A 23579-nucleotide genomic window follows, 5' to 3' on the forward strand; every position below is an offset into this window, starting at 1 on the left:
TTGCTGCCTGTGGCAGGGGGTCAGGCTGGATGATCTGTTCAGGTCCTTCCTGACCCTAGCTACTATGAAAGGATGCCCAAGAAACAGAGGCATACCATGGCAGGGCACTGGGGGCATCTGCCACACACCCTCCAGTTGCCACTGCTGCTGCAATTGTGATTGTCCAGCTGTGGTGGCAACTATTAGTTTTCCACATGCTTACCCCAAATCAGTGCCCAGGCATCTGCCCTGGTGTACCCCACCCTGGTTATTCCACTGCCTAGAGATGCCAACTGCAATCAGGTCCCTCCAGTAATGATAATGGTAATATTAGAAACAATGTGTCAGAGAAGTGCTTTGGGGCACACAGCTGGCCCCTGGCAGAGTAGGGACTCAAATCTAGGAGGGGGAAGGGGATGAGAAGGGCCTGTGTGTGTGTGTGCATTTATGTATATGCATGCAAAGCCACAGAAGCAGCACCCCTCCTCTTTGTGCACCTGGGAGAAGCTGGTGTGAGCTGCCATCTGCTGCCTGCCTGGAGGATGTGCTGGAGCTGGTTCCAAGGGAGAGCTCTCGTCTGCCTGAGATGTCCAAGAGGAGGAGGAAACCGGGGGATAGGCTGGGGCCAGGGAGGGGGGGAGCACGGGAGAAGCCTCCATGGCTGCTCTTCCCAGTTCTATAGGGAGGTCCCATTGTGGGGTACAAAGGGGAGAACAGTTTGTGATAGGAGCAGCATGGGCCACAGGGGCTGTCGTGTGAGTGGCAGGTGATGGTGGTTGGTCACACTAATGCCTTCCCATGTGTGAATGAAACTACAAAAACATCCTGAAAGCGATGCACTGTCTTAGTCCATTGAGAAGCAGGCTGCATGATGGGCAATGCTGTGTCTGCCTCCTGGATGACAGAGATCTCCAGTGAGTTTGCTTTGCTGGGGCAGAGACCTTCTCCAAGTGCTTGAGGTGGATAAATGGGGACCTGCAGAGAGCTGAGAAGAGAAAACTTCTAACCCTGTGTATCATTGCTTCACAGGTGGTGCTGGACACATCTGGAATGTGGAATCCTAATGCAGGTGAGGCCCTGTCTGAGCTGGGGACACGGTACCTGGGAAGGTCTGCACCACAGGCCAAGTTCTCCCTAGCTCTGGGTTTGGTTTAAAGTGGTGGTGGTGGTGGGGGGCAAAATAAACGTTGACCTCTGGGCCAGAAATCATGGCTATCACAGGGAGACATGCCTGGGTAAGGACTGCAGCATCAGGCTATTTCATGATTAAGTGAAAGTGTTTTTAACCTTCAAGCCTTAATAGTCAAGGATGAGGTTCTCCAATCTGCTTCTGGGCTCAATCTGTAAGGAGCAGGCAGGCCTACTGAGACTGGGAACAGTGCACCAATTAACACGTGGTGGTGTGGGCCAGTTTGGCCCTAAGTGATTGCAGCATTAACTGCATTATTGTTCCTTGCTGTTCATTAGGCAGGTTCATTAGAAAGCTCAGGGTCACAGTTCCCTGCTGTCTCTGAGAATCACACAGTGCTTTTATTCCCAACAAGGCAGAGACTTCTGTATGGGCTCAGGGGAGCACAGGAGGAACCAGCTCCCCTTAGGTTGTTTCTAAGGGTTACTGTGCACTGGGAAGAGCTTGCTTGTGCTAGAGGACCCTGCTGTCCAGCGCTAGGGAAATGCTGCATGGAGTTCTCATTGCATTGCGGAGATGCTGCCAGAGGAAAGGGGTGAAGGTGTCTGGCTCTCTCATGTTCTTCATTTTTTTCCCCATTTTTCTGGCAGGAACCCCTGGTGGGATGCCACCACCCAACATGCAGCCTTACCCCCCTCCTCCTGGATCATACCCTGGCCCTTATCCAGGGCCTGGCATGCCAGCATGCCCAGTCCCAGGCTATCCTGGTTCTGGCTACCCTCCTCCACCTTGTGGACCCCCAGGCATGCATCTTGGGCCCAGTGGACCCCACCCCCACCCCCATCCTCATGGACACCACCCACATGGACACCACCCTCATGGACCCCAAGGCATGATGCCTGGGGGACCAGGAAGTCAGCCCGTTCCTCCTGGTTATTGTCCCTCGGGTGGTCATCATGGGCATCATAAAAAGCATAAGAAAAAGCAAAAGAAGCATTCCCATGGACATGGAGGCAAGGTAAGGAGCCAGTGATCCTGGGGCCTGGGGAGGGAGGCTGCAGACAGGGATGTGCTTAAGGGCCTGAACTCTGAGTTGGAAGGCAGTGCAAGACCCACAAGCCCACAGATGCCAAAGCCTTTTGGCTAGGAAATGTTCCATTTCTAACTCATACCTTCAGGACTTGCAAAACACAAATACAAACACAAACATTTTTTCAAGATAAAGAACACTTCCAAACCCAACCAGTATCTTGTACCCGGTGTCTCATTCTTTGAGGAGGCACCCTAGTTGGTTGGCTGACTGTTCACCGAATGGGTTCTCACTTTGCAATCTAATTTGTTATACATTTGCAACAGGCAATTAACAGCCCCTATCACATATTCCCAAATATATATTGTAGCAGAAACTTCCCTCACTGTCTTTAGTTAGCTCAAACATCTTAATAAACCAAGCAACTAAAATATGCTTATTCATTTTCCCAATTATCATGTCAATGATCTAAAAAAATTCAGTCTAGGCAGGCATGTTTGTAATGGGTCAACCTAGCATTATATAAATAAATTCTTTTAGTTCTATTAGTCCTTTTACACCAATATTATCGTTTCCTTTCTTACAGAACAATAATCAGATTATTTCTCTGCTTTAGGCCTTGATTCTGCACAGAACATGCTTAGTCTTAAGCAGAGAAGCAATCCAGTAGCAATCACTGTTGCTAATTATATGCCTATTTTTAAACAGGCTTGCACATTTTTGCCAGGCTGGGACCTTAGGTCTTGTCTACACCTTAACCAGACAGTGTTCTGGAGCACTTTTATCAAACCCAGCCTCCTGCTGACTCCTGCTCCGTGCTGGCTACATGCCAGAAAAATGTCATGTAGCTACTTTCTGGCATGTGCCCAGCAGCACCTCTCAGTTTCTCTATCTCAGGAAAACTCAGACTGTGACGTGGTTTTGGAATGGGGCATTCACAGAGTGCGAGCGACTAGGTGGGACAGGTCTCCATGCCAGTGCTCCCCAGAACTAGTCGATGCTGTGTAGATGTGGCTTTACAGTCCATCTTTTGAAGCGGTTATACACAAGTGAATTAGAGCCATGTTAGAGTACAGCCAGACATGCTACTTTGTATCTAGGAGAGTTGTAGCAGAGCAATGAAGGTGTCTTGCTGTAGCTTCAAAGGCACGAGTTCACACCCTGTTCTAAGGGGACTGCAAGTTGCAGTTATCACACTTTGACCTAGGTGTCCCTCTTGGGAATCATAACACAGTTCTGCAGCTTAGGACAGGCAGTGTAGGATGGCCTGCATGATGAACCCTAGAAAAGGAGCTTTCTATAGCTAGATATAATTAACCAAGCCTACAGAGCTAATCCCCATCTCCTTCTGCAGTGAGCTGTGAGATCATTTATGCCTATGAATGAATGAATATGTGTGAGAAAGGCAGACAAGGTTCTTCGAGTAAATGTGATATCTCTTATTAGACCAACTAAATTTAAAGTTGGTCAAAGAACCTTGTTGATCTATGTCTTTAGACCAATACGGCTACAACCAACATCCCTGTATACGTGGGATAGGGGTGTTTTGATGATATCCTAATAGGCTTCAATCCATGTTTCCTACAGAAAAGCAGTGGATCAAGCAGCAGCAGCAGTTCTGATTCTGATTAAAGAAGACCTCTCCTCCCAGCCTGGATTGAGATGGGTGATGCAACAAAAGAAGAATCTAATTTAAGAATCTCTGTTATTCTACCAATCCATTCTTCTATTCCCCTTTCCACCCCCTTCAGAATGAATTTTGTGTAACCTGGTGTGTAGCGATTTCCTGTTTCTGGCCTCTGACATTTCCGGCTAGACACATTTTAGGATCCTGAACTGAAGTTTTCAACCGTGTCTTTAAAGAAAATTCTCAGTCTTAGAGGGTTTCATTCTCTAATCCCTGCTGAGATTCAGAGGGACCACAGATAACAATGTAATGATTAAAAGTTCTGGTTGTGAATGGATGGCCATTGACTGTCTTGTGTGTGAACCTTGTACAACAATGCCCTCTGCTGAACTGTGTGACTGGGTAGCTTACATGGAAACATGAACTCCTGTGTTCATGGCTGATGAGAATTACTGACCCTGCTGGCAGGCTGCGTACAGTGTGATTCTTCAGCTCCAGTACAGGACGTTGGCTGTTTGGAACAGAATGGAGTCATTTCTCTATCATATGTCCTCCCATGGTGTATGACACCATGGTATGTAATTATTAGGGGTGAAAGGCCTAATTTTTATCCTTCTAAGACAGCTGTAGACTTTACCATCATGGTTACAATATTAGAAGTGTGGGATCTTTCCTCAGCCTCTCACGAGGTCCTCCTTGCCCATTCGGCTCAGCCCTATATTAGCATGTACAACACAGTACTGTATCTAGCAGTAACAAATACTGGCACCCTGTTCTGTTTGTAGGAATCTCCAAATGTACCTACGAGCCAGTCCTGGAAAACTTGAGTCTTAGTCACTGGAGCAATCCCCTTGCCTGCCTAAAATTTCAGGTCAGGCCACTTTGCTGGCAAGAGCTCTTTGCTCTCTTGCCAGGGGTTCCTGATAAATCTGTAAACATAGTCTCAGCTACTGGCTTGCAAGAGAACAAGACCCTTCTGTTCTCTCGCTGTGATTCTGTAAAGGTGGCAACCTGCGAGAGTGTTGCAGCGATAGAGCAGAGCACGTGGTTAGTGAACTCCAATGGGTAACTGTGAGTTCTCTGGAAATTATGGGGTTTTGTATGTTGGGTGGGGGTGGGGGGTACAGGGCATGCTCTGGAATGGCCCAGCTGGTCTTTCTGGTTCTCTCCCCTTACTTATATCTATAGTGTCCTGTAGGTAGCTTAGCACAGTGTTGAGATGCAGCCTTTGCCTCCCTTCTTTGTGTCCAATCAAAAATAATGTTCTGCAGTTGGCAGGAAATATCAGGAAAAAAACTTTTCATTCCCACTAGTGATTTTCCTATGGAACTGAGGCTTCAAAATAGCCTCAGGCTCCCATTGCCATTGGGTCACTCAGAGCCAGAGTCAGATGTTAAAGGAGCCTAGGACATCAGGGGAGCTACAGATGACTTGCATTTCTGGTGGGTGTGGCCCACTGGCTTTTGTGGTGGTGCATCTGCCCACTCACACCAACTGAGGGCTTCAGTTTATTTTCTTCAGTGGAGATGTCTAGTTAATACCAACTGGAGTGTGGCCCACTGAGTACCATGGAGATGCACTTATTGACACTACCTGGGGATATCTGGCCTTCATTTTAAAACACACTATTCACTGTCCCCCTTCCCCTTAAATAATGGACAATATGGTTATAGGGTAGGAAGAAAGAAGAGTTTATTTATTTATTTCTTAAAGAACACGACTGAGGTTCTTATTAGGATGCTGTTCAGGAGATGCCAATTTCAAGAATGCACTCAGGTGCAATTTCCTTGTTTCTCTTGCAAGTGTGATCTGGTGCAGACAGCATCGAGTCACCTGGCTTGATACCTCAAGCTGGGATGTAGGCTGGACCTCACAGCAAGGATTAAATACACAGGTTCTTATGAGGCTGGGTGATGGAAGCAGAAGGAAGCAAGGAAAGGATAGTCCATAGAAACATAAGGATACATAAGGAGGCCAGTGAAATTAAAAGTAGATACAGCCTTCAAATGGGCATCTGGCAACATCTGCATGAGACATGGTTAAAACCCCAAGCTAGGTTAGCCCAGCTCATCACTACTGGGGAAAAAAACAGGCAGGCCAAGGACAAGGCAAATGGAAGTGTACTTTGTGGGCCACATCAGGATGCAGCATGGTGTGTCAGAGACAATCTACCCCTGATATCCCTCTATGGACGGCAGGAGTATGGAGATGAGAAGAAAGAAGGGAGGGCGCTCCCCAACAGAACTTGACAAAGCCTTGGGAATTATTTTTTTCTTGCTGCCTTTAACAGTCAATAAACCTGAGGTCCAAGCTCAGTGCACAGACCAGCTTAGAGGCCGTTGGGCTAGGTTTCTGGAGTTACGAGTCATCTGCACCAAGAGCTCAGATGCAGCAAGAGCTCAGATGCAATGACCTTGATGTGGAAGTGGAGGCATGAAGCTCCACCAATAAATGTTTGGCAAGGTGGGGAAGGTTGGATAAATTCCTGGACATTAGAAATTATCACTCATCCGGCTGAATTTGAGAGCTTTGCTGTTCCTCTGTTTAGCACCCAGGGGATTACAGTACATACACAAAGGCATTATTTAGTTTGCTTAAGGCATTACAAATTATATTGTATGGCTCCGTATCCTTTGAGCTCGGTTTTAATTAGCACCATAAATGTGAGATAGATCATTGTTCTTCGTGAAAATTAACATCAGCTTCAACTTGCAGTTAAAAAAACACTGGAATCCAGAGGGCAGTTTTGTATGAACTGCTTTAGGCCTGCGTGGAGTTTTGCTAACAGACATACAAAGGTAAGGAAACAAAACAAAACAAGTAATATCTTGGGGTGTGTATTGATGAGAGGAGAACATATGTTTTCCCCTTAACTAACATATCCACCTAATGAACCTGTCAAAGAAGCCGGGCTGGGAGAGGCTGGCATAGTCCTTCTCCCGGAATATGGCTGCCCGATCCCCAAGGCCAATCTTGAGCAGGACATCCATGTCCACATCACTGCCAATGGCCACCACTGTGGGCATAACATTATGCTTCTTCATGGAGTCGATGGCCTCCTCGAGGTTCTTGGTTCCTGTGATGCCGTCGGTAATGAAGATGAAGGAGAGCTCAGCATTGCGCCGGGCGACCCTCTGCCTGTCCACTGGGTTGTTGACAATGTTGTTGATGGCATGGATGATGGCAGACCCAATGTTGGAAGAGGAATCCATGTACCTGATGCCAGCCAGAGCATCTGAGATGTCAGTCAGGTTGTATGTCAAAGGGAAGATCACTTGCTGTTGGGTCTCACTGCCATACTGCTGGAGGGCGAGCCGCGCATTCAGGTTGTCATTGTCACTCCTGGCCAGTGTGAGGCGCCGGGCCACATCCTCCACAAAGATGTGGGACTTCTGGAAGTTTGCTCCTCCAACTCTTTCAGAGCCGTCCAGCAGGAAAACAATGTCAACAGGGCGTTGTGTGCACTGTGCCACAGCGAGCTCTGCAGGGAAAAGGAAAAAAAAACAACAATCAAGCCTGAGGGAAAGGAAGGCAGAGGAGGGCTTGGTAGGCTTTCTTTATCCTGCATTGGACAGAAGTCTCCCTGAAGGACTAAGCCTAAGTAAGAATGACTCCTGCAGCGTACCTTGGAAGCTAGCTAGCAAGGTGATAGCACTTACGTGACATGTAATAGCAACTGTGAGAGCAAAGAGTTGCCGACTTGATTGTTTCCAGAAAGAGAAGTTTCAGCCCCTCGGCCAGGATTTGTTCAATTGCAAATCAATAATTTGCCTCAGCAAAGATGGAAGAGCTTCTAATAGACAGATCATTTAGCTAGAAAACCAGAACCACACCATGTGACTTAGCTGGCCGATCACACCATTCATACAGGTAAATATTCAGAACTTGAAAGAAAAACAGCAGGGAGTGGCTCTCAAACCACCCAGACAATGCTGTTTGTTCAGTAAAGATAGTGTCTGACTGACTGCAAAGAACAAGCAAGCTTGCATGAATTGCAGTCTGTTCATAGGCAATGCACACTGACAAGTCCCAGGGTCTTGGCTTGTTCCCTGGACCCTCTAGTTGGGAAGGCAACTATTTTCAAATGATGGTACAGCCAAATATTACATGTGTTCACAGCGCTGCTTCTGAATTGTGCCCCAATCCCATACAGTGGTGCAGCTAGTGGGCCATTACACCATTTCATTGTTGAATATCCCTGTCCAGCCATGCTATAGCCATCAGCAACACTAGTGTTGGAAATGAGTACTAATACCACTTCTGCCTATCTGTGCTTGACACTGGTGGGGGGAAAATACTTCTAGGAGTTTCACCTTTACTCACTCAGTGTGGTGAGCACATACCTACTGCCACTGGCTGAGGCTGTAATGCTAATGCCTCGGCTTGCCCTGCAGGAAAGAAAATGCAGCTGCACCATGGGAAGGCAGTCACAATCACTGCAGCTCCTCTTTTCTGGGGATGGAGAGGGGAGATTGCAGCAGCTATTCTCAGGGAGCAGCTCATTCCCCCTCTGCACTTGGCTAGATCTGCTGGTGGAGCAGGTATGCCAAGCTCGGGACCCTCACATTGCTTGTTCCCTCCACAACATTTGCTTGAGGAGGGGAAGATGGAGTGTGCAGTCCGTGCTGTCCCCCAGAGGCTGGAGTCACAGTCTGAGCCAGTGGCATTGTGCAGCTGAGCAAGGGCTGGGGCAATGGCATTCACAGCAAGGAGGACAGGACTACAGAACTAAGACTGAGCCATGGTTTTCATGCAGATAGGAGTGAAGTCATTGGCTGTCACAGCAAGGGGTTCAGGGGCAGACGCTGAGCAGAGAACACTGGGCAACACTTGCTGCTTCTCAAAGAAGGCCAAGGAGCTGGTGGATGCTGCTCAGGGGAGCTCTGCCTGGAGACAGGAGGCAACATGGGATGAGAATAGGCCCCACAGATACAGAGTACACCAGCAAGCTTTCTCCTTTTCCTTCTGCAGCACCGTATGATGGGTGGTGTCATTTATTCAGAGAAGAATTAAAGAGGGAGCTGATCAGTGCTTCCCTTGACGTGGCCAGCCGTGCAAAGGGGCAGCATCCCTACATCCTCGTGGATTTGACAGGATGCTAACTCAGCACAGAAGTTATTTTCTGGCTATGACAGCTATGGAGTACGGCAAGGGCACCTCATCCCCCTTGGGGACAGCCAGGGTGGGTCAGTTTTAAACTTCTCACTGAAACCAGCTCCAGTCAAATCTATTCTGAAGAAGGAACTTTGCCTCCATAGAACAGGGAGTGGCTGAGCTCAGCAGCCAGGCATGGAAGTCATGCAACAAAAGGTCAGTTTAGCCCCTTCACACTCTGTCCTCTAAACATGTCTTCTTTCATGGGGCTGGAAAAAGGTCCCCTGTCTTCTCAGCTGGCTAGCTGAGCATGGCAATGAAAACTTCCATCCCCGGAGGGAGCTAAGTGCAATGTTAGAAAGAAGGCCCTGAAGGAGAGACTGAAATTTGGCCCATCTTTCATTTGGAGGACACAGTCTCAGGTTTCATTTCAATGTGGTGTACCACACAATGTGCCCCCTGCACACAGCTCCCTTCCTAGGCCAGTTGCTGCCTGGGGTCAGGGATGTATCTGCCCTGTAACCCAACGGGACTTATGCATGAGTACTCATGTAGATATGTACCCCCAGGATCATGGCTAAGCTGTACTTGATGTCAAGAGAGGGAATAGGACAGAGGGGCAGGGGCAGGGAGGGCATGAGATTTCATCAAGGGCAGGGGAGGACTGAAAAACATCACCACAAAGCCAGCAAGCCAGTCACTTCACATCATGCTTTAATGGGAGTATGGGTCCTTGTCATACAGCTTATAGAGGGAGGCGTGCGTGTCTGCAGTACACCGCACCACATTCTAGGTACTGGGCAGCATCTGATGCAGGGCTGAGGGAGAGCATGTATAAAGAGATGAACAGCGGAAGCACCATCAGTATCTTGCCTCTAATAACCCTGCTCCTTCAGACAGGGGGGATCATTCTATGTGCTGGAACCAACCTTTGTTCTTTTGATTTTTGGGGTGTTTTGTTTTTTGTTGTTTTTTTTTGGGGGGGGGGGGGGTTGTAAGTCTTTTCAGTTCTTTTGGCTCTGTCGCCTTACATGAAAAGCTCTAGCCACTAAGGTTACGTGTGTCCCTTTTACATTTCCTGGGGGGGGGGGGGTGAGGTGGGGTGAGCCCAGCAATTGCCTACCTTCACAAAACCCCAAATCCTCCCTCTCAGTGAATATATTGGACTCTGGCTTCTGGCTGTTAGGGACATACCAGGATCGTATTATTACTTTTATGTTCTTACTTAAAAGAAAAAGAACAAGAGCACTAAGCTGGGCTGCAGCTCAGGGCAAGGGGACATTTTCTCTGGGTTATGCTGCTGATACATGTTGGATTATTCTTTCAGATTTATGCTCATTTGTTTCAAGTCTTTGTGCTTGGTTTCTTGGTGACTATGAAATAAATGTCTATAGCTGAGAAGACAAATATACTTGCCTTTCCAAAAAACAAATCAAATTCTACTGACCTAGGACCTGGTTCAACAAAGCATCTTGGACCCTTGAGGAGTCCCACTGAAACCAACAGAATAAATTGCATGCTTTAAGTCAGTCAAATGCTCAAGTGCTGCTTTGTTGGATCAGGGTCAAAGCAACTTAGCTGTTCAGAATTTATCAGGCTAAAGTCACATGCCAAAAAGGTGTTGGGGGTGAGAGTTGGGTTTGACTGCAGATGATCCCGCTTACATAGATAAGAGGTAGAACTAGGCAGCTGGGGTCAAAAACAGGCAGAGCCTCATTCTAAACCTTTGCCTGAAAGTTAAATGCAACAATTATGAAGCTTGAAGAAATGCTGTTAACCGCTTTTCTCATTATGTTGCAGTGGCAAGAGTCTCTGAACTGCCCTGCAGGGGACAGGTTGGGAGCAAAAAGTGTTGAACTGCTGGAAGAAAGTCTATTTTGGTGCAGTTTTTCTGACCTGACCAAAAGCCAAAGAAAGGCCTAGTCACCTCCTGAGAAGGCCTCTTGAGAGGCACTTTCCAGTCTAGTTCTGTAGATCCTAGATGCGGTCAAGCCAAGTTTTTCAGGTTTTCCAGTTCCTAATTCCAGTTTACTGTTTCTCACTCCTGGCTATGACCAGGTAACTATACTATCTTTAACTGCTTTAAAACAGATATCATTTTAGCTCAAACACTAACATATAATTAAAGGACTAAGTCAAGCACCTGGCTTTGCCATTTTGCACATTAGTTAAATAAATATGCCTGGGAAAGTTGAAGTAATTATAATAAAACTACATCAAAGTTAGAGGTCTCACAGAGCTCACTTACTGGCACAAAGTAAATTATGCCCTCCTCTTCTGCAGGTGAGGGTGAGGGGATGAATTTTAAAGGCACAATAGCCATTAGCTAGGTACCTCTCTCTTGGAGAAAGTGAATAGGACATATGCCTTTGAAAATCATCCTCTGTGTTTTAAACTGTATATTATAGCAACAATGGCTATTATCTCTCTGAATCCAGCATAGCGTCGGTTTTGAACTTTCCATGCACAAACCTACACTGAGTTTAAACATGTAGCTGTAAGCATTATAATAACATACCATACATATTTAACTGTGCAGTTAGTGCATTCTAGCTTTTGCTTCCAGGTCCTATATATTGCATTTTTCCCTGGATATGTCTATACATATGTTACTATGCAGGACAGTGAGGAAAAACAAGAGAACTGTAATACACGTACACACATTAGCGTACAATCAGACACAGAACATACTATGCATGTTCTAACAAGGGCAATCCTTAATCAGCACACCTGGAGAAAGATGATGATGGCCATCCCTAATGGCTCACACCAACATACTATTCTTAATACCACAGGCTGCACTGTGATTAGGCTGTTGTTCAAACATTGTAATGATAACAGGAGGGGTTGCTTGTTTTGTCATCTTGGCCTTGCTAAGACTTTGTGCAATCCTAGGAAAGCCCTTGTTGTTGAACAGGAAAAGAGAACACAGAAGACATCAGAATGAAAGCTAAATAGAAAAACACTTAAAACACACATTGTGCACATTTCAAGGAAAAGATTCACGCCTGCCCTCAGTTATACCTATGCTGATAAGCCTACTAGCTCAGCCATGCTGGCCAGGTATGACTGAGGGCTGAGCACGGTCCATTATGGGATCTGGTTGGAGCTCTAATCACTCTTGCTAGTGTGGGAATATTCAGAAGGCCAGAATCTGTCTGCATCCATTGCCTGGGGACAGGACAGATCAGCTCTTCTGTTAGCAGTCAGCAGATCTTTTTTTTTTTTTTTTTTTTTTTTACAAAAACCATAGCAGAAAAAGCAAGCTTATCTCCTATTCTATGGAAAGTGCTGCCATGCTGGGCTGCCAGCTAAGCTGAAGACACCCTTTATCTCAAGTCAGTAGCTGAGAGCAACTGAGATTTTTCTGGGCTTTTCCAAACTAAAAGCGCCTGCCTGCGTATCTGTCTGCACAAACAGGGACTCGGGGAAAGTGGTTTACAGGTAAAAATGTTTTCCCAACAGCTACCAGCTCTCCCCCCTCCACCCCGACTCGGCCACAATTTTCATCCAGGTGAGATCCTCTATAGCAGACATCTCAGCAAAGCCCTAGCACCGTTTCTGGATCTCCCACAATCTCGCTGTGCACCATTTTAAAAGTGTCAATGAATAGGTCCATCCACTCCTGCCGATCATGTCCAGTGGCAAACTTGGCTTTTTCGGCGGTATAGGCCAAAGTGGCCACCAGCTGGGTGTACATGTTGGGGTCCTGGATTTCCCGCGTGGAGTTTAGGAACTGGGCGATCGTTTGTATGGTGCTGGGGAAATTTATCTTGACCCCCTCTTCCATGGGGCGGAAAATTACTGGGGGTTCGTTCCCAGGGTTCCTGCCATCTGCAAGTGAGCGTCAAAAGAATATTTTCAGGGCTTTCTAGTATTGGCTGTGTCTCTAACTGCTATTGGGTTCTCTTATGTACATTGTGCTAAAGAAAGAGTGAGCTAACGAGGAATAGAGAAGCAAAGAACAAAGTCATGTTTTTAATCCTGTGATCTGCTCAGAATGTGGGATACAAAGATGCATGGCTGTCTCACTGAAGCCCTGGCCCAAATGTTGTTAAAGGGAATGAAAAGAGTCCCCTCGTAAGACCATGAACGAGTATTTGGAAATGATTCCCTATAGGTAGAAAAGTGTCTATGCAATGTTTCCTGTGAATGGTCTCAGCTACTGTGAAATCAGATCCCAAAGCATGTGAAGGCACAAGCAGATGAACAAGTATATTGTTGTAAGGGCAGTGGGCTGAACCCATTATAATTGCTTTGTCTGTCTGTTCCTATCTCAAAGTAAACGGAAGTTACCTGTGACTAGAACAAGGTTGTGTTACCTAATGTTTCGCTTCACTTCCTATAGAAGAGAAGCAGACAGATAAGCAGTACACTCTATTGCCTGACAAGCTCATGAGTGGTAAATATCGCTTGCCTTTAACCAGCATATTGATCATTTCTCCATGTCATGACACTTACATGGGCAAAATCATTATTAAGTTTTTAAAGTGTAAAGCCTCAGTAGTGGAATTCTTTATCTAGTGGAGATGCGTAAATGTTTAAAAAACAGTAATTGAAGACATCAGACAATTTGTTACTGTTTGCTAGATAATTGTTTTGTGAAATTATTTGACAAATAGTATTTAAGCAGCTTTTGAACAAGGTGAATACTGTCATACAATAGTTGATAAGCACAAGCAACGCTTAGCAAACTTGCCCAATGGCATTCAGCCAGCTCTGCCACATATGTCTCTGTTGAATGGATAGATTCTTTGCTGTTACCACTTCTATTTTCTGCCTCTTGCTCAAGTTTGGTTAACAATAGGGTTGGGAATGTCTTCAAGGACATGAGCTGACCTATTTTATCTTACTGGACCTCAGCCAGGAGGATTCAGGGGATGGGAGGTCTGTTTGGGGGAAGGCAAAGAGATCTAGTTTTCCTTTGGATGCTGGGTCAGATAGCAACAAGCTTTGTGATTTCCTGGGGCAACCATGTGCAAATAAACAGCCTGCCTCAGGGAATAAATAAGTGGGAGTTAAAGCAGCTTCTATGAGAAATCTCCCTTTGAACACAAACCCTGCTCTTGTTTCCTCAGAGTTAGTATTCTGTGCAGCAGATGGTCTCCTGGTAGAACACAGGGGCTTGGCTCTGCCATGGCCCATATGGGCCACTATTCCCAGTTTGCTGCCCACAGGTCTTCCTGATTGATTGAATTCTGTGTTAAGGTTCACCTGTGAACAAACACTAAAGCGCAAAGCAAAGTTCCTCTGAAAGAGCTGTTTGCCTGGATTAGAAGAAGCCCCATAGATGTTCATGCAGTCTGTACCAAAGCCAGGAGTTAGCTCAGATTCACTCTGCATGCTGCCCAGCCTGAATCTCAGCTCAATGATCCACTGCCCAGTAAGTATATGGCGCTAAGTGATTCACAAAGTCCTGCGATCATGGCATGCTTGTTAGGCACAAGCCCATCCTGAAGGCAGGTGTTGTAGCAATGCCTTATAAGGGTTGCTAGTAGGCTGAAGGCCTACTGAGTCTCCCAATGTCCACAGAGGAGCATGTGCAATGCAGTGCCAAAGGGGTGAGGTATAATATTTCCTTCTTCCAGGTCTTTGGGGTACCATGTGCCCTGGAGTAGGGGTGCATGGAAGGAATGCCCTTTGCTTTCTTCAGAGCCAGTGGTGCAATTCTGACAGGTCAGTGGCACGTGAAGTCTTGCAAATCCCTTTCTGCTGTACTCTGTCAGGCCTGCTGAGGTCTGGCCTATCCAATGGGTATGGGTGAGCCTGTAGGATTCTGAGCTCCCTCACTTCCCTGGCAAAGCCCTGTCCATGACGGGTAGACTGGATGTGAATTAAGCCCTACTTTTCAAAACAACCCCACAGAACATGGGGACAGCAGAGGAGAATGCAGCACCAGTGCAGAGACAGCTGTTAGTCATGCACTTCCCGTAAGCAGGAAATCTCTCAGCTCACCTAGGCTGTTCCTAGCTGAGGTCCTCCAAGAGTCCGTTTCCTCACAGCCATGACCAAACTGCACCAAGCCCTCTGAGACGATGCTGACTACAACACAGTCTGGTTGCATGTCCTCATTAGGCTAGCACTAGGGGTGGAAGGCACCTGGCTAAAGATCATCATCGTCTTGGGCACCACTTCAATTCCATTCAGCCTTCCAGGCCTACATCTGGGCTTGTGTACAGCTGTGTCACTAACCTACAAAGAGCACCCATTTTTACACCCATGTACCTATTCTAGGCCAAATCCACTCAACTGAAGATAGTCATTATAATGTCACTCTATTCTATGGAGTGGATCCCGACACCCTGCTTGGCCTATGGCATGGTCTACTGAAATATTCCACGCAGAGATCTTTTCAGAGTCCTCTGAAATGAAGTGGTTCAGAGTAGTGCTCTACTGCTGTACCTCTCATTAATAATGAAAATAGCTGAGCATGTTGCTGTGAGATGAGAATCCATTCACCTTGGTGTGGAGACTCATGATGGAGCCTGGGGTTTCACACCTAGCAGAACCCAGACATTGCTGCTGTTTGAGCTGATAGACAGTCCTGCTGTTTAGCATGCCAGAGAAAATGTCCTGGCATATTTATCACCTCTACAAATCAATCCTGCCCAGCAGTCCTACATGGTCTGAACATTAGTTCCCGTCATCCCAAATGCTTTGGAAGAATAGACACTTGATGTTGACTGAGACAAGGCAGAGGTTGGAAGTGTGAGCTGCTCCATCCTTTGATAGGAACCAGCCCCCACATGCAGCCTAGCAGGATATGATTCTACACACTTTCAGACTGCAGGCTTGATGGCATCATCCAGAACACTTTCAGGCAGTGGGAAGGTGCCCCATTTGTGAATAACTTATCACTTTAGCCTTAGGCACCAGGAAGAGTTGGGTGGGCTTTGTGCTGTCCCCAATTGATATTTGTTTGCACATTAGTAAATCATCAGGAGAAGAGTGTGCATAGCTCCCTGCTAGCCTGTTGTCTGGGTGTGGCAAACAGTCTGGCACTATGTCTAATGGAAAACTGTTTGCCCTGCCAGAAGTTTTTACTACCTGTTGTCTTTATCCCCTAAGGAAGCTCTTGATAAGTATTCTCCAGAGACAATGGCTGCACAGCCAGGAAGACACTTCCCTTTGAAGAAGTTTGGACTATATGCTCCCTAGTGCTGCAGGGAAGGCATGTTCCCCATATAAAGTTTTGCAGAAAGACACTTGCCCAAGAGCACAGCACATGGGAACAGGTTAGCATCACACCTTGACATTCCAGCCTCAGCACTCCCCAGCCCAAATCATAAATGCTCCCAAATGATAAGTCCAGGCCCCCCAAGCCAAGGACCTGGCTTAAAAAAAATCACATCATTTTAAAAAAACAATACATTTTTTACTCTGCCTTCTGCTTTCTGGGCCTCCAGGGACCTTGTTTTCCAGCTGTTCTCCATAACAGCATGTGCTAAAGAGGGGACCCTTTTTATTTCTGAAGATGAGATTCTCATATAAGTCACTTGACTCCTGAAACTGGAGCTTTCAGGAAAGCATGGAACATCACAAGACTTGGGAACAAAATCACAAGAGTTCACAAGGCTGCATCCCCTGTAACCTACATGAACAGCGTGTCAAACACTCACTCAGTGTAGACAGACAGACAGACTTGGACAGACAGACTTTTTAGCAAGAGTAGTGCAGGCTAGAAGCTCATCATATAACAAGCAGAATATGCTGAACATAAGGATACCTGCACCCACTGCTTCACCCACACAGCATAATTACCACAGCCCATGACACAGCCCTCTCCACTCTGATCTCACACTTGGGATTACATGTTAATTTAAATCAGCCAGGGTTAGATAAACTGAAGTATCCACTGGAGACCCTTGGAGGTTCACTGTAGTTCTGCCCCCTTTCTCAGGCTCTGCCCTGCTCTGGTCAAAGGAATGCTCTGCCAAGTATGAGGATCTGCGGCTTTTAAGTTTTGAGGATCCCAAACAGTGGGGAGTTTGGTTCAGGGGTTTTGGCTTGGCCTGTAACACAGGTTGGGCTCAAGTGAGAAAATCATATAGATTCCAAGCTCAAGAGGGTCCCACCAGCTTGTGGGATCCTGAGTTTAGTTTTGGATCCATTTCTATAGGGACTAGGAGAAATAGGAGAGTCTGTGTGTACACAAGCCTACCTGTGGAGAGAGTTCAGACTGACAAGAAAAGGCATGCCAGGTGTGGTATATGGGCTGTCTCTTGACATAAAGTGACATCTCTTACCTCCCACCCTCTAGTGTGTACACACATAGGACAGCTCACCAATCTCTGCCCCCAAGCCTATGCCTGTTCCCCTGGCACTACAGTATGGTGCAGAAGGTGCAGAGCCGCTGGCTCATTTACTTACCTGTTTGGCAGGGCAGGTCTGGACAGACAATCTGTGGATCTGAAATAAGAAAAAGAGCTACTGAGTGATGTGGCACTCTCCCTGCTGCAGGGCCATGGGAACTGTCTATGCAGTGGTCCCAAGCCTCTCATTGGGTAGAGCAAAACTATGATGGTGGAGGGCCTGGTGGGATAGGAGACTGGGACTCCAGCTGGGAAAGAGACATCTGTCCTGAGCTACATCATTTGAGAAGCAAGGGTTTTTCTGTGATCTCTTCTAGTGAACAAATTATAGTTGGGCAATATATTGGACAAGCTTTCAGGCACTTTCAGGCCCAAGAGTTTGTCTAATATCTCCTCCAATTATACAGCTGGTCCCATAAAAGATATCACTTGCTTCTCATATTTCCTGGACTATCACAGCTGCAACAACTCTCCAACCCTACTACTGAGCTACTTTCAGGAGACAGTAGTGACCTAACTGCATGCACTAGTAACCAATGGGTTGGTGTGCACCGGTACTGCACAGCTGTGCAGAGAACTGTCAGTAGCAGACCATCTCAGAATAATGGCTGCATGACCCCCCATCTCAATAGGGACTGAATAAGACTGGCAGCTACCAACCTGGGCAGAGCACATCCTCCATTTTGTCAATGAACTCCTCAGCCACCAGGTCTGAGAAGAGTCTCATTTTCTGCACTCTCTGTGGCTCGTTGCACGCAATGGAGACCAGGGTCTCACTCTGTTCTGGCTGGTAGAACATGTCTCCAATGCCGATGGTATTGACAAAGACGTTGTCCTGACAGAGGGCGTTCAGGTTCTTGTCATCATCCCGTGGGTCAAACCGCCCATCAGTTATCACCACCGCAAATACCCGAGCTTTCTCTCGCTGGCTTTCCTTGATGAGCTTGTTGTAGGCAAATTGCAGGGCAGAGGGTGTCCATGTGCCCCCAGCAATCCACTCCAGCCGCTTCACCGCCTCTTTGAAGCTGGACAGTGAGTCTATGCGCTCATCATCAAATTGGATGGCTTCAAATGTCCCCTCGTGGCTGTACTGTACCACCCCAACACGGGCTCCTGCCAACAATGTCAGGGAGATCAGTGGTCACTCACTGTGTGAGCCAGTGCTCTCCCAGGCACTCTGTAGCCACCTGGGTGGGGAATGCTCCCCATTCAGGGATTCTATTTTGCCCAACTGTACATCTCAGCTGGTTGGGAAATCATCATTCAGGACACTGGCCAGGCAGCATCAAGACTGATGACAGTACAGCAATGACCCACACCAGTGAAAAGAAAGGGAAACCAGAGCTGTGTTTACATTGTAAAAAGTCTGACAGGCAGCTTGAAAAGAAGGGGATAGATCCCAACAAGAGACATGTGACAGCTACCCCAGAAGAAGGGCTGAGCCTTACTGTAAAACACAGCAGTCACTACCTGTTCCCATGCTCTGAGTAGACTCTATCCAGATGGCTCAGCCAATGGACTGCCAGTCCAAGGGCAATCCATTAACAAGCCTTGTCTGCCTTTGTCACCCCCTCCTCCTCTCTGCTACAGCCCCTAACCTGTCTGGGACTTGGGGTCCTTGGCAATGGAGCCCAGCCTGCTGACCACGTTGATGACAAAGTTCTTCTCTAGAGTGAAGTTGGTGTAGCCGATGCTCTCAGAGCTGTCTATGACGAACAAGATGTCCAGGGCACCACAGCGCTTCTCACAGTCTGGGGGACAGGAGAGAGGGAGGAAATCAAAAAGAGATTAGGTAGATAGCAGTTTCCAGGAGAAAGGGAAGAGAACCTGTTAGGAAAGGGAGTAGCTTGCAGGCCATGTCATTGGTCCATTTGGTCTGCCTTCCCACCTCTAGCAAGGGAGGAAGGGGAAAATATGTGCAGGCACTTCTGCAGGAGAGAGGAAGACTTTGTTCTGAAGCATGTGATTGGGCTGTCATTAGCATGACCTGAGTTTTACTGTGACATGTCAGGGTTCAGGGTCACCTAGTCAACTCCTATCCCTGGAGTGGAGGGTGGGGCTGGCTGGGTGAGGGCTCGCTGGTCACGCCTAGCTGCCTCTGCACAGCCTCTCTTCAGTTATTCTATTTCAGGTACTGTCTGAGAGTGGCATCACAGTGGGAACAGCCAAGCACATGGGGCATGGAGCAGAGGCCAGCATGGAAGGGGCAGCTCAGCAGAGGAAGCAGCAGTTATTGCCCTACTTCTGAAGGGCATTTTGCTGGGAACTCTTTCACCACAGAAGAAGCCAATGGCAGGCAGTGTTCAGAAGTAAGGGTGCTCCCAGGCACTAGTTGCACTTGCTGAGGACACGGCCTGAAAGCAAACAAGGAGTCCCACTGTACCCCCAAGCCAACGTCTTCCATGGGACTGAAGCAGTACACAGCCCTGGAGCTGGCTCATGGCTCAGGGACTTGCTTTGTCCTGCCTGATCCCCCTCACCACAGATGCAAGAAGGATTTCCTGGGAGAAGAACACTCAAAGGGGTGCACCCGGCCCATCCCCCAAGTTATTCCCCCCAGCTCAATACCGACACAAAGCCATAAAGAAGAGTGACACTGTACTGACCGCAGCAGCCACAGGTTTCCCTCACGTAGGTCATCACGTCACATTCCTGCCGGCAGAACAGAGAGCAGAGGGCCAGGTGAGCGCTAGCCTCTCCTCGCAGGGCGGGCAGGGCCCAGCCTGTACCAAACCCTTTGGCCTGGCTTTCATTTCTCACCCAACAGTTCCGCGTTGCCTCTCTGATTGGGACAATGTCTTAGTGGTGGCTACGTCTGTGCCAGATCACATCAGCCCTCCCTTTTTCAGCTCTTTCTCTCAGCAGGCCATGGACTTTGCTTTGCTCCATCATACAGGGGAAACTACCACTGACTTTGGCATACCCAAGAGCAAGGTTGGCCCCCAAGTGTGATTCCCACTCAGAACACTTTGGAACTGTACCCTCCAGTGGCTGCCCCTGAATGGCATCAGCTCCCAGGTGTAAGGGTCTTCATTAGGAAATTGGCCTCACTTACCGTCAGGCCAGGAGGTCCTGCTGGGCCAGGGTCACCCTGTAAGAAGAACAAAGCAGTGTTGTTCCCCTTTCTGGGAATCCCCACTGCAGATGCCAGCTGGGGCAGATTCATGAAGACACTGGCAGGAACAGGAGCAGCGCCAGATGCCAGGATGCCCTGAAGGAATCTCTGAAGGCTCGCAGCCTCCTTCAGGGCCTGAGGGCAGTCACTGGCGCAGCTGTCTTCACTTCACTGTTACAACCACATGTAAGAAGCAGGGAGCAGTAGAGCAACCATTTTCAAATACTAACACGCTACAGTACCTCAGGGCCTTGTTCACCAGGTAGGCCTCTGGGTCCAGGCTCGCCTCTGGGGCCAGGGTCACCCTGGGAAGGAAAGAAAAGGAAAGAATAGCACACATTTAAGTAGGGGTCAGAGCCATCTCCTCTTCATCCCAACTAGGACTATATCTGCTGAAGGCTCTCAAGCACCTCTTGTACCCCAGCACACAGGGGATGCAAAGCAGCTAGCAGTGCTCTCTCCAAGGCAGAACTCCCATGACTGATTACTGGAGGGAACATCATCTAATCAGACAGATCTCACTGCAGGCAGTGTCCCTTGTCTCAGGACACAGCCACCATCTGAGTGCCAAGTGACCATATACTGGCACTTTGAAGACAGACCTGCATGCAGGAGATGCTCTAGGGATGCGGGGGTCATTTTCCCTGAGCTGCTTGCTTAGTTTAGCTTTCTGGGCCCAATGCATTGCTCTGGAAGGGGCCACACTGATTCTAGAAACACTGTGATTCCAGAAACATGAGATACACTATCAGTGTAGGCAGACAGGCACTAGACATGCCAGAGGGAAGTTCTAGTGACCTTTAACTTGGCTCTCCTGTCCTACTGTGGTGCCCCAGATGCTGGGCCTCCAGACTGCCATTATCTGTATTTTCTCCCTTCTAACTCTTCCTCAGTACTGGTGCTTAGCTGGGTTATAGAGGTGGGACCCCCCACCTTGGCCACACCTGAAGCTGTGAGTGGCATTAACAAAGTACTTACAATCTCCCCTTTCTCTCCTTTAGTGCCTGGAGAGCCTTTTGGGCCAAAGTCGCCTCTTCCACCCTGTTCAGAGAAAAGAGATAACATCAAGGCAGCTGCTCCTGTGCTGGGAAAGGTGTCACCGTTAGTGAATCACAGTCAAAAAGAGCAGCATGGCTGATGATCCTGTTCCAGAAATGCAGCCGTTTCACAGGCTGTCTTTTACTGTGTAGCCCTTATAGGCACAGAGATAAGAGGGCAATGTCTACAGCTACTCCTTGTTTAACGTCATAGTTACATTCTTGAAAAATGCAACTTTAAGTGAAAAGATGTTAGGTGAATCCAATTACATCACAGTAGTTACCTACTAGCAGAAGGCGGCCAAACAACATTATAACCGAAAACTGAGCGACTTTAAATGAGTATGTTCTCTAATAGACCAGCGACGTAATAATGAAACAACATCAACCAGGACGATGTTAAGTGAGGAGTACCTGTACGCTGACCTACCTTTAACAGGCATTCATTTAAGGATACAGTTGCTTTCTGAAGCATATTTCAGATTGCTACGCAGAGACTGTGGCATGGGAAATGAATCTTGGACTGGGTTTGTCAACAAGACAGCTAGGAGCAGGAGGTCATTTTTGTAAGACTAATTAATAGTTAAAATAAGATGCACAATGTATTGTTTCAGTGAGAAACACCACACCAAACTATCTATTCACATGGCCTTGGTTAGTTTATAGTGTGTGTTATGGAGAAATAACCAGGTAATCAGCAGGGTTTATTTTCTATAAACCTGAGTGCTTAGCAATTGTCACTACCGTGTAGCTATCTATCTTTGAATGGGATTGTGAGGGATTTAAATTAATTGCACCCAAAACACAACATTAAAAAAAAGAATTAATTAAACACCATTATGTTAATGGAACACCTGAAAATCAAATACCCAAAAGCAATGAAATACCAGAATAAACATTTTCTTAAACTTCTCAATTTAAATGGCTGTAGAATAGTTTTAACTTGGAAAATACTATAACTTTTCCTATCCCAGTTCTGGAAAACTGCTCACTTGGCTTGGTTGGAGTTTTAACCAGCAGATCCCCAGTTGATTAAAGTTTGATGCCCTACAGGCTGCCAGCCTGCCCTATAATATGTTATAGTAATACTCAGAGGCCCCAATCCCAACTGGTATCCAATTTTGTTTGATATAGTCATAGAAACATGGAAAAGCATGGCTGGAAGGGACCTTCAGAAGCCATCTAGTCCAATTCCATACCAGAGGCAGGATCATTCCTATCCAAATGATCCTGTACAAATCCATTGTCTATCCTACTACCAAAACTAAATGGTTAATCCTGACACAGCCACAAGACATGGCACCTTAAACTTCTACTGGTAAAGCAGGGGGACCATGGTGCCTAATGTTCTGCTGTGGGAAGCTTGTTAAAATGTACTTGAGCAATCCTCTGAGTCAAACGCAGAGGTAAACATGGTGCCTGCCCCATGAGCTGGTACTCCAGGATTCTTATTATTCTTATTTAACAGTTATGTTGCAACAGCACGTCAAGGCCATGGATAGGTTGGCCCAAACCCCTCCTCTTACACCCACATTTCCACCTATGCTAGGCTCTGTACAGGTATATGATGGCCAGCATATATGAGGAACAGCAGTGGGGTGAGTCAATAGGACTGGCCTCTGGAAAGAAGGTTACTCAGCCACTTGCTGGCAGGGCTGGAAGCCAACCTCTCAGTGCATTAGATTAGGAAACAAATAAACAAGTCATGCACACACACCTCTGGGCCAGGTAAGCCCTTCTCGCCTTTGTCACCCTGGAAAGAGATGAGAGGGGGTGAGTTAGTTTTGTTCTAGATTACCATTTTCTGCACATGTACCCAGAGCCAATGGTTATAGGCCCAATATAATGACTTAATATACCTCTGAAATGATTGTCTTTACTACTGTCCTGCTTCCCTTCTCCTGGCCAAGTGCAGCTGTCTGCAGCCATCATCATGCAGCTAGCTATTCACTATCAAGTCCCTTACTGACCACAGAGCTGGATACACTGGGGATGTTCAAGGGCACACGTGGCTACTGTAACACACCTGCATTTCTCACACTGTCCTTGTACCTCAGTAGTAAGAAGATCCATAACAAGTCAAAAATGGTTTGTTAAATCTAACTCTGAAGGCTGTTAGGAGCCTCAGCAGCACTCTCCCTACTGACTCCAGGAATGATACCAATCCTTACTCTTGAAAGTGAAACCCTCTGGCACATCTCCTCCCCCAGAACGGTGCACTCTCTCAAGGGGAAGATCTCCCCATTTGCTCAACCC

The 23579-nt window shown here is 47.2% G+C and overlaps 1 protein-coding gene and 1 long non-coding RNA gene across 3 annotated transcripts in view; one reads left to right on the plus strand and one right to left on the minus strand.

Annotated features, from left to right (window-relative positions):
- The first annotated feature begins 871 nt into the window (after positions 1 to 871).
- Positions 872 to 4102, plus strand: LOC106737993 (uncharacterized). The gene is made up of 4 exons (XR_002091698.2): positions 872 to 893; positions 1009 to 1048; positions 1759 to 2126; positions 3726 to 4102. It is a non-coding gene; the product is annotated as an uncharacterized LOC106737993 (long non-coding RNA).
- Positions 4103 to 5440: 1338 nt separating this feature from the next.
- COL6A2 (collagen type VI alpha 2 chain) overlaps positions 5441 to 23579 on the minus strand; it is a 45848-nt gene continuing 27709 nt past the window's right edge. Inside the window, exons 20-28 of one of the 2 annotated variants that reach the window (XM_006260989.4) lie at positions 23041 to 23076; positions 21265 to 21327; positions 20529 to 20591; positions 20227 to 20262; positions 19778 to 19823; positions 18770 to 18922; positions 17832 to 18284; positions 17230 to 17268; positions 5441 to 7246 (exon numbers count right to left, since the gene is read on the minus strand). In XM_006260989.4, coding sequence (XP_006261051.1) covers positions 6639 to 7246; positions 17230 to 17268; positions 17832 to 18284; positions 18770 to 18922; positions 19778 to 19823; positions 20227 to 20262; positions 20529 to 20591; positions 21265 to 21327; positions 23041 to 23076 — 1497 coding nt within the window. In that variant the 3' untranslated portion in view covers positions 5441 to 6638. Of the gene's footprint in view, positions 7247 to 9551; positions 12694 to 17229; positions 17269 to 17831; positions 18285 to 18769; positions 18923 to 19777; positions 19824 to 20226; positions 20263 to 20528; positions 20592 to 21264; positions 21328 to 23040; positions 23077 to 23579 lie in introns of those variants that run through there. The other variant, XM_019492116.2, reaches the window with a different exon arrangement.

Source organism: Alligator mississippiensis, chromosome 4 (genome assembly GCF_030867095.1).
Source record: "Alligator mississippiensis isolate rAllMis1 chromosome 4, rAllMis1, whole genome shotgun sequence".
NCBI lineage: Eukaryota > Metazoa > Chordata > Crocodylia > Alligatoridae > Alligator > Alligator mississippiensis.